This window comes from Hippopotamus amphibius, chromosome 3, assembly GCF_030028045.1.
Source record: "Hippopotamus amphibius kiboko isolate mHipAmp2 chromosome 3, mHipAmp2.hap2, whole genome shotgun sequence".
Classification (NCBI taxonomy): domain Eukaryota; kingdom Metazoa; phylum Chordata; class Mammalia; order Artiodactyla; family Hippopotamidae; genus Hippopotamus; species Hippopotamus amphibius.
The window spans coordinates 127,113,724-127,130,378 of NC_080188.1; the positions used below are offsets into that span (position 1 = coordinate 127,113,724).

The window sequence follows — 16,655 nt, forward strand, 5'->3', positions numbered from 1 at the left end:
TATGTCACCCTGTAACGTTGTATTATCCAATGTGCTTCGGTACTAAGTTTACAGCTTACGGTCTGTTTCCCCCCAGTAGAATGTAAACTCTACAAAGGGTAAGGGTCTTTGTTTTGCTCAGTTTGATAGAGACCAAGCGTGAACACCTACTAGTTACTCAATAAATATTTGCTGAATAAGGGAATGGAAAGCTACACAAGAAACTGGTAACAGCTGTTACCCACAAGAAGGAGAACTGAGGCGTTGGAGGGAAGGATGGGAAGGAGACTTACTTTTCAGGGCATACCCTTGTGTACTTTGTACCACATGCTTGTATTAACTGGTAAAAATTTAATGAAAAATTTTAGCTCTGCCAACAGTACGCTAGAACTGGAAGAAGTGACAATCTGGACCCAACTCCTTCACCTGACACAGAAAGGTCTAGATGCAGAGCAGTCAGGTAGCGTGCCCAAGGTGACACAGTCAGGATTTAAACCCACATCTACTAACTCCAGAGCACTAGCTCGTAGCCATTATGCCATGGAGTCTCTTGGCCTGGGGTTCTGATCAGCCAATCTAATGGATCGTGATAGAAATGCTATGCTGAGGTGTTCCGTAGGGGATGGTTTCCATCTGTCTGACATTTCCCATGAACTCCAAGAGATGGTCTCAGTTCTCCTGATATAGGAGATTTTGGCTGTACTGTGCATGGCTTGACAGAAATGGGACTGCTGGGCTTGAGGATTCTTTCATGAGAACTTCATGGCCAAAATAAAGTGTTAATTTCAGTCCCTGGGTAGTTGGAAGCAAGGCTTTCCTGAACTCTGCACTCCCAGATATTTCTTCTCTCAAAGCAATCAGGAGGTCTGGATGAGCTGCTGGGTGTATGGGGGTGAGAGAGGGACCTGAGAGCACCTGGCCTGGTCAACGAGTAATGGGAGTATTCCCAGGGGCTATTAAAGGCTGGCTGCTGAGCTTCCTGGAAAGGGTTGACTGCTGGGAGGCCCTCTTGGCCCGGACCAGGTGGCGGACCCGCCGCTGCTGCTGCAGCCAGTAGAGCATCTCCACTTTGTCATGCTTCATCTTGTCCAGGTAGCGCCGCCCCTTGAAGGTCACTGGCTCACCAAAGACTAACTCGATCTCCTCCAGGAGGGGAACCAAAGGAGCCTCCACTAGACTGAGCCTCCTGTGGAGATGGCTGCGGATCTGATTCTCCTCCAGGAAGCGACTCAGGCACATGTCGGTCTTTTGGAAGAAGCGGTTAGGGTCAGAGGCCTGTCGCTCAAACCACTCCAGCTTCCCCAGCAATATTTCCCGCAGCTGAATGGGCTGCAAGGCCCGCTCCCAGGCACCCACCAGTGACGGCAGCTGCCTCAGGCGGGTGTTGGAGCTGTACTTGATGGCCATGTCCAGCCGGTCCTTGTTGGGGACCTCAAGCATGGACCACAGCCGCTCCAGACGCTTCTGCAGGCTAAGGATTTTGTGAGAGTCTTCCAAGAGACTGTTCTTCTTAGTCCCCAGCCTGTGCTCCAGCACAGTGTCCCAATCCCACTCTCCTGGCACAAAGTCTGGTTCGTCGTCCTCTAGCAAGGGAGGAGGGTGCTCAATCTTCATGGACTCTCTGACAGGGGCCGTGATGTCCACAGGAACCTCCTCTTCATACATCTGGAAGATGACATGGAGGAAATCTGTCTCCTGGGTGGTGAGGTAGTTGAAGTAGTCGCCCACAGACAAAGTGGTTTTCCACCAGTTCAGCCATGAGGCCTTGTTTGACCACCTCTCCAAGCTTTTACTTGCTTGGAGTGATGTGAGGGAGGACATCTTATCAGTGTTGGACTGTAAAGTGTTAGCTCTCTGGGAATAAAGTCCAGCCAGCTTGGTGTTGATGATACGATGCTGTTTTTCTTGATGTAGAAAGGCTGAGGATAGGAAGGCTGACCAGTCTATATCAGCTGCAGGTTCAACCAGGGGCCCCTGGTCAAAAGAGAAATGGTCCTTAGAGACACAGCTCATCAGCTCCTTGTAGACCTCCCTGATGCTACTGCCAAAAGAGCGGTCAATATCCATTTGCTCGATAAGTTTGGGTTCCAGTTCACCAGCCAGGTGGTTGTATAGGACTCCAGCCCCCTCAACGTGGAAGGAATCCAAAAAGTTTCTCGCTGAGACTTGTACAGCAGCTGCCTGGACCACCTGATTTCTTAGCTTCAAGGTCACAGTCACTGGCTGTGGTTCAAGTGGAGGGGATCTGGGGGACTGGAGGCCCCACTGCTCCGAGGCTTCCTTCTCCTCGAGGCCCTTCAACATTCTCTGCAGCTCTTCCACATGATGTGTTGCAGTTGGGCGGTAGGTCAGGGCCCCCAGGAGTGGGGGCAGGCCTGAGTCCAGCGGTGAGTAGTGAGACCACCCCAACTGCAAGTTCTTCACCATCTGCTTCAGGTCCTCAGCCACCGTGTCCCCTGCCAGCTCTGGTTTGCTCTCTGCAACCAAGACCAGCGGCGTTAAGGGGCGAGGAGGGAGTGGAGGAAGGCCCAACTCATCTGCCAGCTTCCAGCCCTCACGCAGAGAGGGCATGGACTGGCCCCTCTGGAGCTGGGAGAGGGGCAAGTGGGAGGTGGGGGGAGCCTGGGTTGGGGGAGCCACAGAGGACCCAGGCAGCGACGCAATCTGTGAACTGAAGTTGCTTTCTTTCCTCTTTTGCATGGAGGACAGCCAGCGGAGAGGCTTCTTCTTCTTCAGCTGGGGAATGGCCTTCAATTCCTTTACTGGATCCGCTTCAGGCTCACTGACAAGGTCTCGCGGGCGGCTGAGCTGGATGAGGTAGTTCAGGCTGAGGTTGAAATACGGCACCTGGTCGACGCCAGCGCTGTGATGCCATGGGATAGAGCAGAGCCTGAAAGCCCCACTGGGGCCGATGGGACGCAGTCTGGGCACGCACACTTGGGCCTGCTCTTCCTTCAGCAGGGCGCGGAAGTCAGCGAACAGGCCACGGTAGACCTCGGGGCTGGTGAGGAAGACGGCGCAGTCCCTGGCGAGGCTGGCGGCCAAGCGGGTGAGCGTGGCTGATTCAGTGAAGACAGCTGTGGGGGTCGACATGATCTTCTGAAGGTGCAGGTAGCGTACGAAGAGCTGCTGGCTGCTGAGCAGCACGTAGACCAGGAGCCGCTTCCGCAGCCTCTGATTGTTCAAGTGGCTCAGACCAGGTTCGGCGGGGGGCTCCTGCCAGCTGCACTTTAGCTCGTCCAGGATGACCTGGGTGAAACGGAGTCTCACCTTGCGAGGCGCGCGCGCCTCCAGCCCGCTGTTGGCCAGCCGCTCGGCTACCTGGCGGCAGAGCGACGCCACCGTCAGCCGTGAGACCGGTAGGGGCAGCAGCATCGGCACCTCCTGCGGGAGGCGCTTCTGCGAGTCTGTGCGCGTCGTCCTGCGGGGGAAAAGCGACAGTGGACGCAGCAACCAGTGGTAAAACCGCTGGAACTCGGACTCCTGCGTAGACCCCTCCATCTTAAAGCAGGCGGCGCCGGCCGTTACTAAGGCAACAAGGGGCCGGATGGCCCGAGTGCGCTTGCGCGGCCCTTGCCCGCCACCGCGAGGACGTGGGGGGAGGAGCGGAGCGTTGCGTGCGCGCGCACCGAGAAGCGGGGCAAGGCGTGCTCTCCGGGGCTCCGCCTCTTCGCGGCGCTGCAGGGGTTTGGCGCTGCAGGACCTGGGCAGTTCGGGTCCTCCGGCGGTGACGGGGTCCAGGATGGCATTGGACTCGGGGGACGGCGGGACTGCCTGCACGGTGAGGGTCGAGGCCTCGTGTGGGAGCCTCGGAGGGCAGAGGGCCTCGGCCTCTGGGGTGATCGTTAACTGGAGGGAGCGGACACCTGGGTTGAAACCTGGGGCCCCGGGCTGGAATGTGAGAGTAGCGGGGCCTTTGGCGTTGATGTTGGGGGGCGTTGCCCCTGGAATGGTCGTGAGTGATAATGGAGAAGGCGCTTGAGGAGGGGTCACGTGGGGGCGTTACTCCAGGCCTTTGGGGGTGGTCACAGGGGAGGTATTGAAACAGGGTCGCGCAGAAGGTTCCCCAGCTCTCATCGGCCCTTCCTTGCAGTTGGAGTTCGCGGTGCAGATGACCTGTCAGGGCTGCGTGGACGCGGTGCGCACGTCCCTCCAAGGGATAGCAGGTAAGAACCAGATAAACTTCTACGCGCGGAGTCCGGAGGCCCCTGAGAGGGGCAGGCAAATCTCTCAGACCAACCCTACTCCCACTTACAGATGCAGAAATTGAGACCTGGAGAGAGAAAGGAATGTTCTCAGAGTCACACAGAGACCCGGAGGCGGGGTCTAGAGTGCAGGTCTCAGGCCAGCCCTGCCAGATTCTTCTACTGGCTCTAACTGCCAGCCCTTAGAGTGCCTGGAGAGTGAGGAGGTAGGCAGAGGGGAGCCACCCCTAAAGGGGGTGTTCCCTGGAAGACAGGCAGTTCTTGCTTGAGAAACAGCATAATCTTTTTTTTTTAATTAATTAATTTATTTATTGGCTGTGTGGGTCTTCGTTGCTGCATGCGGGCTTTCTCTAGTTGCAGAGAGCCGGGACTACTCTTCGTTGTGGTGCACGGGCTTCTCATTATAGTGGCTTCTCTTGTTGCGGAGCACAGGCTCTAGGCGCACGGGCTTCACTAGTTGTGGCATGTGGGCTCAATAGTTGTGGCTCTCGGGTTCTTGAGCGCAGACTCAGTAGTTGTGGCTCAGGGGCTTAGTTACTCTGAGGCATGTGGGATCTTCCCAGATCAGGGCTCTAACCCGTGTCCCCTGCATTGTCAGACGGACACCAGGGAAGGCCTGGAAACAGCATAATCTTGACAAAGCAAACAGCAGCCTTGACCATGTTCCATTCTAGACGGCCCTGATTCTTAAAAGCCAGCTAGTTGGTGTGCAGGTGGCCTGGCACAATCAGAAAGATCTGAGAAGGAAGAGCCACTAGCATGGCCCTGGGAACTGCCTGCCTTTAATTCTGTTAAATGTTTATCCAGTCATTCAGCAGATCTAGACCAATCACTGGGGGCTTTTTAGGGAGAAGGGTTCATGAGTGTCTCAGGCACAGCCTCTACCCTCAGGTAAGAGAAGCACGCAAGCATTGTGCTGGGAAGAGCAGTTCTTGGAGGAGCTGTGATGTGATGGGTTCTGAAACTGGGACATTGGTGGCACTAGGCTCTGTATAAGGCATCAGTGTGACCTAGGTGTTAGGGGTATGTGCTCTAGAGTCAGACTGTTTGGGTTCAAATCCCCCCTTTGCCACTTAATGGCACAAAGACCTCGTGCATGTAACTTTTTGTGCCTCTGTTTCTTTAGTGTTTAAGTGGGCAAGAGAATGTAAGCTACACCAGAGGATTGTTGTGAAGAGTAAATTAGTTAATACATGTAAAAGCACTTTAAAAAGGTCTTTGGCATGTCGTGAGAGCCCACTAAATCTTAGGAATTATGAGAGGAAGGGCTTATATGTCATAAGCTGGTTGGGCAGAGGCATGAGGGGACAGATTTTTTTTTTGGCCACGCCGCACGGCATATGGGATCTTAATTCCCCCACCAGGGATTGAACCTGTGCCCCCTGCAGTGGAAGCTCAGAGTCTTAACCACTGGACCGCCAGGGAAGTCCCTGATCTTTTTTTTTTTTTATAAGTTGTTCAAATTGGCTTATTGAGGGGTTCCATTTTCACTCCTCAGTAGATTTTATGTATTTCTCATACACTTCTTCACCCATTAGTTCATCTAGTTCTGAAGGGTTACTGAATGTCCTCTTGATCAGCCAACCATGACAGCATTTGTTGACAAGTTCTGGATTTTCTGCAAGAACTTCATTCATTTCAGTTACTTCTCCTGATAGAGGAGACTAGAGTTCACTAGCAGCTGTCACACTTTCCAAAGCACCAAACCCCTCTCATTTGTTCACTTTTGTCCCAACTTCAGGCAGACTACAGTAAACAACGTCTCCTAAAGCTTCCTTTGCAAAATTGTTAATTCCCACTGTTCCGACACCATTTTCTGTTGTTAGCCTTCCTGTTTGCCCATGAATTTACGCATGGAGAGAAGGGTGGGGCTGTTGCGTAGTGGCCCAGCAGCACCTGCCCTCAGCCCCCAGGGTGTTCTGCACCGGCTCTCAGTGCCACGTTAGCAGAGGGGACAGATCTTAAACCTGGGTTTGCTTTGATTGTGTGTTTGGGGATGAGGCATGAGGGTCTGAGAAAACTGAGCCATTCCACTGAGAGTGGAGTGTTCTGACCAAAGCTTTCCAAGGCTGTTGGACTCTCTACCTCCTGTGAAACATTCTTGCTGGGAGAGCAGACAGCTGGACTTCTGTTGGACATAGGGCAGTTTTTAGCCCTCAGCAGGTTTCTTAGACACCAGAGAAAGACTTCTGGTGACTACGTTTTCTGATCTGGGTAACTGGAATCAGCTTGGCTTTCTCATGGGCTGACTTCCCAGAATGCATAGAGGGGGAAGAGAGAAGAGAGATTGATTGGTTGATTTGCCCTCTCCAGAAGGCCTGGGCTTTGGGGAAGAAGGCTCTGCCCTCCTCCTAGGGGTAAGTGGGAGGACCTCCCAGCCCAAGGCTCCCTTCCTTGAACCCTTATCACCCACCCTAGAGTCCCCTATGACCTTTTCTTTTCTCCCTCTCTGGGCCCTGAGCTAAACAGGTACTGGCCTGGCCACACTCTGCACCAGCCAAACCAAACTGCTGCCTAGCTGGGGAGCCAGCCTTCGTGGTTCAGACTCAGGTGAAGAGTTCAGAAAGTGTATAGTCACAAGGAGCTTCCCACTGAGGTCCTCCCACTTTTGGTGCAGAGAAGCAGCTCTTCTTAGGAGACCCCAGAGCAGGAACCTACCTAGGCCAAAGCCAGTCCATCACAAAGTCTTGTCTGCTGTCTAAAACTCTCTTTTCTCATACTTTGGGCTTCACACCAATCCAAGCCACCTCACCTCTCCATGACCCACGTGAGAACCTCATCTTTGGGCTCTTTGTTGCCCTTTCCAGTAGCTTCTTCACATAAAAGCCAGAGTGATTTTTTAAATTTTTTAAAAAATTATTTTATTATTATTATTTTTGGCTGCACCACATGTCTTTTAGGATCTTAGTTCCCCAATCCCCTGGTCGAAGCTGCACCCTTGGCAGTGAAAGCATGGAGTCCTAACCAATGGACCACCAGGGAATTCCGAAGAATGATTTTTTTAAATCATACATCAGATGTTGTCACTGCTCTGCTTGAAATCCTCTAAAAGTAATAACATTTAAGAGCTTCCCGTAGACCAGGCACTGTGCTAAATGCTATGTGTGAGGTAACTCATTTAGGCCTTCAATAGCCCTCTGAAGTAGGTCGCTTTATTATCTCCATTTGCAGATGAAGAAACGGAAAAGAAAACTCAACAGAAAGGTTGAGTAAGTTGTCTAAGTCCACACAGCTAGTTTGTGGCAGACTCAGAATTTCACCTCCAGAGTCCATACCCTCAACCACTGTGCTCGATGGCCTCTCCTTGCATTAAAATGAAATTCCAGATTCTTTCCTGTTGCCTGCAGGGTTTTGTTTGATTGGTCTCCACTTACAACTTCCTGTCTTATTATTCTGTTTACTCCAGCTCCAGCCACTCTGGCCTTTCTCTTCTTCGAACACTTAGGTGTTGTTCCTGCCTCAGGGTCTTTGCCCAAACTGTACCCTCTGCTGGAATGCTCTTCCCTGACTACATTCAGGCCTTTGCTTAAAGGCTCAGAGAGACCTTCCTTGACCAGCCTAAGTGGCTCACCCCCCAGTTGTTCCCTAATACCTGTTTCATTGATCACGCTTGACACTCTCTGAATCTCCCCGTGCGTGTATTTGATATCCATATTCCTGCAGTGGAACACACGCTGCTTTAGGGGGCAGAGACATCACCTGACTTGTTCCCTGCTGCATCCCTACTGCCCGGAAGGGGGTGCATGATAGATGCGTAGAGTACATTTGTTAAATGAATGAATATGCAAGGGAATCCCTTGCACTGAATGCTTACTTGAGCCCTGGGAGCCTCAGACAATCAGTCCTTTTGGGCCCAATCCTAATTCCTGTGGGGCGAGGGGACCAAGCATCAGCTTTGGGGTTGGACAAGCTGCCTTCTGAGCTTTGCGATCTCAAGCGAGTTGTGTCACCCTTCCAGCCTCATTTCTTCACTCGCTGGAGGAGGACAGTATCACCGTCCTGATGTGTATAAAGGTGAGCACACAGCTCTTGGCGTTCCCTGTAGATTCAGGCCACAGGAGTTCCCTGCCATCCTCCCTACGCGCCCTTGGCATCAGGGTGGACCCAGCTCCAAAGCTTCACGCCAGGTGGCCCAGGATGAGATGCTGTGTGAAGCGACAGGCAGTTGGTTTATTTGGAGGGTTTCCTTGTCGCAGAATTGCCCTGTACTCGCTGGGAAGGAGATGGGTGTGTCTGTCTGATTCCTGTTTACAAATTCGGCCCCTCCCCCAGCGGTGTCACCAATGCCACAGGGGATCTGTAGAAGCAAGCCCAGGGGACCTTTTGTAACCACAGGCCAAATAGTCCTGCCTTTCAGCGCTGCCTCCTCCCAGCACCATTTCCCCTGTTTTGCCTTGAGTTGGAAGGAACCTGAACAGCTGAGCTTCCCTATCTCTGCCTCAGGGATTGAGTCCCTTCTCTGCCTGATGGTTAATGCAGGTGTAGCCTGGATTCTCCTGCAGCCCGCCAGCTCCCTGCCGACTAGGACCAGTGTTTTCCCTGACCCTGGCCTCCTCCGGGCTCAGTACACATTTGTTGAAAGAGTACAGGGCGGGGTGGGGTGGGGGGAGCAAACCAAGGATGAAGGGAACGCAAGCAGTCAGTGCAGCCTTCAGCACTGGCTCAGTAGAGGGAAATACCTCATTTAATCTGTGTCTTCTGGGCTGCCCAGGGCTCACGGCTCCTGTGGGCTGTACCCCCAGAGCAACAAACACACTTCATAAAATCAGAGCAGAATGGTTGTGAGCTCTGCAGGTGAGATCAGCACTCAGAGTTCCCACCTATCCCCTGTGCTCTGGCTCAGGATTCAAGAGTTCTCTGAAAAAGTTTATGAGCCCTGAGTAATAGAAGAGAAGCCTCTTCTCGTCCTTCTTTGAGTTGGCTCCATGGCCCTCAAAGCTGAGCATGTGTCAGAGTCACCCCACGGGCTGTGTACACACCAGGGTGATTTCAGGGACTTGGAGGGTAGTTGAGACACTCTGGCTTTTGAACCTGACCCTTGTGGACCACACAGCGTTCCTGCCTACACAGAGGATTGTAATCAGTGCAGCATGAGTTACATGGGGGAAGTGGGAGCTGCCACAGGAAGGTGGAGGAGGGGGCCACAAGCCAGCCTGGAGGCTGGAGCGCTTCTCAGGGTGAGCATTGTTCAGGTGAAGTGCTCGGGTTCTGGAACTAGACTGCCTGGAGTGAGTTCCAGTCCCACTGTTTACTACGGTGCTTAATTACTCTGTGCCTCAGTTTTCTTACCTGTAAAGTGGGGCTAATAGTGCCCAACTCACAGGGTTACTTGCGTTAATACAGGTAAAGTACGAAAAAGCCCACAGTGCATACTCAGTAAATGTTAGCTTTCATGAGGATGGTGACAACCCCCCTCTTTTTCATGTGTGCCAGCTTTATTGAAATATAATTCATAGATCATAATAAAATTCATCCATTAAAGTATACAATTCAGTGGTTTTTAGTATATTCCCAGAGTTATGCAACCATTACCAGTATCAGTTTTCTATTTCATCACCTCATGAAGAGGTTGTACCCTTCAGCTATCACCCACCTATTCCCCGACCCCCTAATCTACTTTCTGTCTCTATAGATTTACCTATTCTGGGTATTTCATCCAGAATGACATCATCCAGCATGTAGTCTTTGTGACTGGCTTTCACGTAACATAATGTTTTCAAGGTTCATCCACATTGTAGTAGTATCAGTGTCTCATTCCTTTTTATGGCTGAATAGCATTCCATTGTGTAGGTACACATTTTGTTTATCCATTCATCATTTGATGGGCTTTTGGGTTGTTTTCACCTGACTATCATAAACAACGTGGCTATTGATAGCCCATTTTTATACAAACTTTTTTGTTATCGTTTAATTTTTAAAAATTGAAGTGTAGTTGATTAACAATGTTGTGCTCAAATATTTTTAAAAGAATTATCTATGTTTCAAAAGTTATAAATAATGCCTGGCACGAAATGTGGACTCACAACAGTCCTGGAGGCAAGGTGGCATTTTCCACACTTTATTCATAAAAAAGCAAACTCAGAGAGGTTAAGGGCCTTACACAGCTAGAAGGCAGCTTCAGAGCTCGCCTCCGGCCATGAGAAGGTGGTGAAGGTGGGGATGGGGAATCGCCCTCTGTTTCTCTCTTCTCTGCTCCCAGCACAGGGGTGCCAGCCCTCTGCTGCCCTCTACCCCCTGTCTTCTCCCAGGTGTCCAGAGTGTGGAGGTGCAGTTGAAGAACCAGATGGTCCTGGTGCAGACCACCTTGCCCAGCCAGGAGGTGCAGGCCCTTCTAGAAGGCACTGGGAGGCAGGCAGTACTCAAGGGCATGGGCAGTGGCCTGTTGCGTGAGTAACCTTGGCCTTGGCCTTTCTGGGAGGGAGGTGGCCTAGGTCTGGTACAGCTCTAACCATAGGATTTGGGGGCTTTGGGTTGGAGTGGCTTTGGGGACCATGTGGAAGTTATGTGGGGCTCTCTCCATGCTCTTTCCAAGCTGATAAACGGGTGGGCCTGGGTGAGGTGGCGAGCCAGCCCTGTGTCTAATACCTTACAGAGAATCTGGGGGCAGCAGTGGCCATTCTTGGGGGGCCTGGCCCTGTGCAAGGAGTGGTGCGCTTCCTACAGCTGACCCCTGAGCGCTGCCTCATCGAGGGGACCATTGATGGCCTGGAGCCTGGGCTGCATGGACTACATGTCCATCAGTTTGGGGACCTCACGAGGAACTGCAACAGGTGAGTTCTCTGTAACCTCCCTGTAGCATCCTCAGTGCCCCAGTTGTGCACCTACTACGTGCAGGGGGCTGTACTCAGCTTTTTACGCACACTTCCACATTTGGTCCTCACAAGTTACCCTGGGATGCATATACACACAGGCCCAGTCTACAGATGAGGAAACTGAGGCTCAAAGAGGTTAAGTGACTTGTCAAAGGCCCTAGAGCATGTAAATGGTAGAGTGGGGGTTTGAACTAAAATCTGACCTTGACGCTCCTACTCATAGCCACCTTACTGCCTCCAAGATGAAAGGTGATGGAAAGTGACTCCTGGACACGGGAGGGTCAGGTCTCCGTGTTGTGGTGTTTGTTGTGCTGCCATGCGATTAGTTGTTTACTCATCTGGAAGCTTATGGAGGGCAGGTCCCTCAGCCCAGAGCCTGGCCTGTTTGTCGAATGAGTGGATGAGCAAATGAATTAATGAAACAAATGTAGTGAAAGTAAGAGGATGGATCACCTGGCCTGTGAGCTGCTGTTTCACTGCTCACCTTCTATTTTTCCTTCTTAGCTGTGGGGACCACTTTAACCCTGACGGGATGTCCCACGGGGGCCCCCAGGACTCTGACCGGGTAAGTGTTCATCTTGGGCTAAGAGAGACCCCAAGAAGATCTCAGAGGCAGGCAGTTCTTGGGGCCTAAGAGTGTGATTCCTTTTTGGTGGGGTCTTTCCCCTCACTGTAATTTGTTCCATTTAGAAACATTTATTGACACTTTCTGTGTTCAAGACCTGCCCCCTAAGACTCACATCTGGTAGAGGGGACACTGAGAACTCCGTGGTTGCAGTGCAGTGAGAATCCTTGCAGGAGCCTCCGGGAGGCCCTGGACGCCCAGAGCAAGCTCCTGACCCGCCCCAGGGGCACAGGCAGTGGGAGAAAGCGTCCTGGGGAAAGTGATGGTGTGGAAGTTCAAGGTTTTACCCAAACTTAAAAGGCCGTCCCAGAGCTGCCCTGGCGGTCCAGTGGTTAAGATTCGGCGCTTTCACTGCAGGGGACACAGGTTCGATCCCCAGTTGGGGAAGTTCCCTGTGTCACGTGGTGTGACCAAAAAAAAAAAGGCCTTCCCTGACACTGCAGCTTCTGGCCCCAGAGTTTCATCTTACACCAGAGAACTATTTCCCCATTGGCAGCGAGTCACATGCTGCTTTAATGATTTTTGCCTTATCTGAGTACTGCTTCTTCTGTTACTCAATGTTTTGATTTAAATCGACTTCGGTAAATTTAGTTATTTTTAACATTTTAATGTATCACAGAAGGTTTCAAATGTTCTAAAGTGGAGAAACTAGTGTCTCAAACCCCCATGTCCCTGTCACCCAGCTTTAATAGTTACCACTCGTGGCCAGTCCTGTTTCATCTATACCCCTGGCCCTTCTCCACCATTATTTTGAAGGCATCATTCGTGTAATTAAGGTAGATTTATTTTTAACAAGAAGCTTGATATTGCCACAGAAAATGGGAAATCAGTACTTCTAGCCCCCAAGAGGAGGATCATTGTGAAAATAAATCAGTGCAAACCTAAAAAGTGTCCTTAGACTCCTGCTAGGGACTGCAGCCTGCTTTATCTTTGTCAAAGTGATTCGTGAATGTCAGGCGTTAAAGACATGTTAACACCAAGCTGAAACGGTGTCCTGGGTGTAGTCCCAGGAGGACCGCCTCCTCTCTCAGTGATGGGATGTTCCTAATGCCCTGTCCGCAAGCACCTCACTCCGCCTCCTCCACCTGCGGTGCCGTGTGCTCCCCTCCTCGGGGATTCCGTACGAGGGCAAACAAATGAAAACATGGTGTGTGTACCTTTATTCATGTAAGTGATTTTTTTGGACTTTTGACGGCTCTGTCAAAGTTTTTATTCCTCGCCCCCCGCCCCCTGGGGAGCGGGGGAAGCCTTTCTGTTGGGTCCATCGCATAGCGTCCTACTTGTGTCAGTTATCTATTGCTGAGAGTCAAATTACTCCAAACTTAGGGTTTTTGGTTTGGTTTGGTTTTTTGTTTTGGCCTTGCTGCATGGCTTGCAGGTTCTTAGTTCCCTGACCAGGGATTGAACCTGGGCCCACAGCAGTGAAAGCACCGAGCCCTAACCACTGGATTGCCAGGGAACTCCCAAACTTAGGGGTTTAAAGCAACAGGCATTTGTCATCTCACAGTTTCTCTGGGGCAGGAATCTGGGCGCAGCTTAGCCAGGGGCCTCTGGCTTAGGGTGTCTCAAGGCTCGATGTGGGGAGGACTCGCCTCCACACTCGCTCACGTTGCTGTTGGCAGGGCCTCCCTGGCTGTTGGCCAGAGACATCAGTCCTTTGCCACGTGGGCCTCTCCCTAGGGCAGCGCACAACACAGCAGCTGGCTGCCCTCAGAGCACGTGAGTGAGAGAGAAGTCATCTGAGACCAAAGCCACGCTCCTTTTGTAACCTAAGCTTGGAGATGACGCCAGGTCCAGCCCACACTCAGTCGTGGAGCACACGGGGTGCATGTTAGGGGCTCTCTTCCTCATTGAGCCTTAAAAGGTGCTGAGCAGGAATCAGGCAGGTGAAGAAGGGAGAGTGGGAATGGAGGCACAGCAGGGGATGCCCCGTAGACAAAGCCCTGGAGACTTGAACTGGCAAGAAGGAGGTCTGGGAACTGGCAGCTCTGTGCCTCTTAGGAAGTGGACTTTCTGAAGGGCAAGAGACCCCCTTGCGACCTTGTGCCTTGGCCTGGGCGCCTCTCGGAGCAGGGCATATGAAGGGGCTGAAGCTGCTCTTTAGTACCCAAGCCCTTGGTATAGATGAAGGAAGAGTTGGGCAAGAGCTGCGTGTCCAGGCCGCCGTGATGACTGGCACATTCCTTTTGGATTTCAGCGTCCGGTTTTGCCCACACGGAAGTGAAGTCAGTGCAGGGATTTACATCCAAGCCTTGTTGTCCCTTTGCATGTCTCCTAACTGGTTTGTAAGCTTCCCTCCCTTCTCTCTCCTTCCCCCTGCAGTCCTTTCCCTTCACGCGCTGTATTAGATGACTTGCTCCAAAGCGTGGAGTACCATGTCACACCCCTGCCTGAAACCTTTCTTGGCGCCCCAGTACCCGAGGGTACAGATCCTGCATGGCTGCTTGGTGACATTCATTGCCACCTGGCCCAGTTCCACCCACCCGTGTGCAGGGGAGGGACTAGAAAGATTGGGTGTCCAGACCCCCTGCTGCCCAGTCACCCCTCTGAGCCACACACCAGGCTGCTCGCTCCCTCCGCCCAGTCCTAGAAACGCCTCCCCCTCCTTCATCTTCCTGCCACGAAAGGCCCCAACACCTGGAGCAACAAAAAGTGCCAAGTGTACACATCAGATGTCCCAAAGGACAACAAGATAAAGCAGAAGTGGCTCTTCTGGCTCGTCAACCCCATTACACGGTGACATGCTTTGTGACCCCGCGTTGCAGCAAGGCCATGTGTACCAGCCCTCGTTGGCCCAGGCTCTTACTTCCGTCTAAAGTGTCAGGTTGGGGGCAGTTTATTTGCACAGACACACACGTGTCTCTGTGACTCACCAGTAGGGTCTTGTCACCAGGAAACACACTGACTGTTGCGCTAACCCTCTGTGCTGTAGTCACTAAGTCTCTTCTGTGTCTGGCTCCCCGCTGTGCTCCGAACCCCCTGAGGGAGGTTGGCCACACGTGCACCCTCACCCCCCACCCTGCCTGGCAGAGGGTGTCTGATGCAGGCGGAGCTCGGTAGCTGTGTGAGGACATTTTTTAAAAAATATTTATTTATTTATTTGGCTGCGCTGGGTCTTAGTTGCGGCACACGGGATCCTCATTGCAGTGTGCAGGATCTTTAGTTGTGGCGTGTGGGTTCTAGTTCCCTGACCAGGGATCGAACCTGGGCCCCCTGCATTGGGAGCGCGGAGTCTTAGCCACTGGACCACCAGGGAAGTCCTAGGGCATTTTTATTACCTTCAAGGGAAAAGGTGGGCAGAGCCAGGTCTTGGGGGCAGGAGACACCCTTTGCCCCTGTGTTTCTTCTCTTCCTGGAGGCTGGACATCAGGGAAGGGATGCTGGCTGCCTCTGATGGTCAAGAAGCCAAGCTTGGCCAACTTAAGCCCAGGGGAAGTGCAGACTACCAGGGGCTCACAGAGTCATCAGGAGGCTGGAGCACTGGGCTTGGAAAGAAGCAGGAGCTGGGCTAGATTCTGAGGCCGGGATGCAGACTGGGCAGCAGCCTTGTAGGAGAAGTAACCTGGTATAGTGGCATGACTTCTGAGGAAGGGAGTCACTGGCCATTTTCAGTGTGCTGTCATTGTGCCTAGGATTTTAGTTCCAGGGAGAGAGAGTCCAGTTGCTTTCCTGGTGTCCTGGGCCATCCCTTCACCCTACCAGACTGGACCCATAGGAGGAACTGGTACTTTGAGGAAGGGGACCGGATACTGGGAAGCCAGAAGTTAGCAGCCGTGTCCCACATGTCCCTTTCCCCCCGGCTCTCATTGCAGCACCGCGGGGACCTGGGGAACATCCATGCGGATGCTGATGGCCGAGCCATCTTCAGAATAGAGGATGAGAGGCTGAAGGTGAGGTGGAGAAGAAGGTGGGGACTTTCCCTAACAGGTCCACTGTCTGAGGTCATTGTCTCCCCTCAAAGGTGTGTGATGTGATTGGTCGAAGCCTGGTTATTGATGAGGGAGAAGACGACCTGGGCCGCGGCAGCCATCCCTTGTCCAAGATCACAGGGAACTCGGGAGAAAGGTGAGCCGTGCTCTGCCCGCGGTGGACGCGGAGACCGGGAGGGGCCACACAGGTGCTCATCTGACCCCACGCTCTTCCTCAGGTTGGCCTGTGGCATCATCGCACGCTCCGCTGGCCTTTTCCAGAACCCCAAGCAGATCTGCTCCTGTGATGGCCTTACCATATGGGAGGAGCGAGACCGGCCCATTGCTGGTGAAGGGCGAAAGCAACCCACCCAGCCCCCCGCCCACCTCTGAGCAGGACCTTGACCTTGGGTCGGTCACTGTCCTCTCTGCTGAGCGCCGTCCACTTCCAGAAGGAGGTCCTGCTCACCCAGTCCTAGGAAGACTAGTGTGCGGGGTGTGGAGGGGCTGCTGTGATCTTCCCTTGGCAAATTAAAGTTTTATTTTCATATGGAACTTTGTGTTTTGTCCATGTCCCCGTGTCCTTTAATGGGCTTAGTAAACACAGTCCCTCTGCATCTGTCCTCCCTGTTAAGGGCCACCTCTTGGCTTTAGAGGCAAAGGAAACTGAATTCAAAGCCACACAGTTCCTGAGGGCCACATCCTTCTCCTCAGGGTCACAGTGAAGAACCAGAGCAGACATATTTCTGTTTGTGGCCTGTCCCCCTACCTTCACCATGGCCAGTTGGAACCAAAAAGGACACCTGACCCACGCAGGGCCTTGCTTTCCCAGAGAAATGAAAGCAGATCCAGCTGGAGTTTCTCCCTGGGGTTGGATCTGTACCATGGGAATATGAGACTGTGGGTGGGCCTCTTCTCCCTGCATTATGGACCAAATATCAGAAAAAGTCGATATGCTGAGGAGGAAGAATGAGGCAGGTGCACAGGGAGAACCTAAGGGTCGCAGGAGCAGGCCAGGTGCTGCAGAGTCCTCACTCTGGGCCTTTCCTGAGGCCAGCTACCTCCTGACCTGGGAGTCAAGAGACAGTCCTGTATGCCCCTCACCAATGCATCACCACCCACCTTA

The 16,655-nt window shown here is 52.5% G+C and overlaps 2 protein-coding genes across 2 annotated transcripts; one reads left to right on the forward strand and one right to left on the reverse strand.

Moving 5' to 3' along the window:
* Positions 1-783: 783 nt before the first annotated feature.
* On the reverse strand, positions 784-3,480 carry CCDC87 (coiled-coil domain containing 87). The gene has a single exon (XM_057727180.1). The coding sequence runs from the start codon at positions 3,478-3,480 to the stop codon at positions 904-906; it is 2,577 nt and encodes an 858-aa protein (XP_057583163.1). The 3' UTR covers positions 784-903.
* Positions 3,481-3,619: 139 nt separating this feature from the next.
* Positions 3,620-16,079, forward strand: CCS (copper chaperone for superoxide dismutase). The gene is made up of 8 exons (XM_057729411.1): positions 3,620-3,760; positions 4,073-4,145; positions 10,433-10,570; positions 10,777-10,954; positions 11,501-11,561; positions 15,434-15,511; positions 15,583-15,686; positions 15,769-16,079. Exons 1-8 carry the CDS (start codon positions 3,722-3,724, stop codon positions 15,920-15,922), a joined length of 825 nt encoding a protein of 274 aa, XP_057585394.1. The 5' UTR covers positions 3,620-3,721; the 3' UTR covers positions 15,923-16,079.
* The last annotated feature ends 576 nt before the right edge of the window (positions 16,080-16,655 follow it).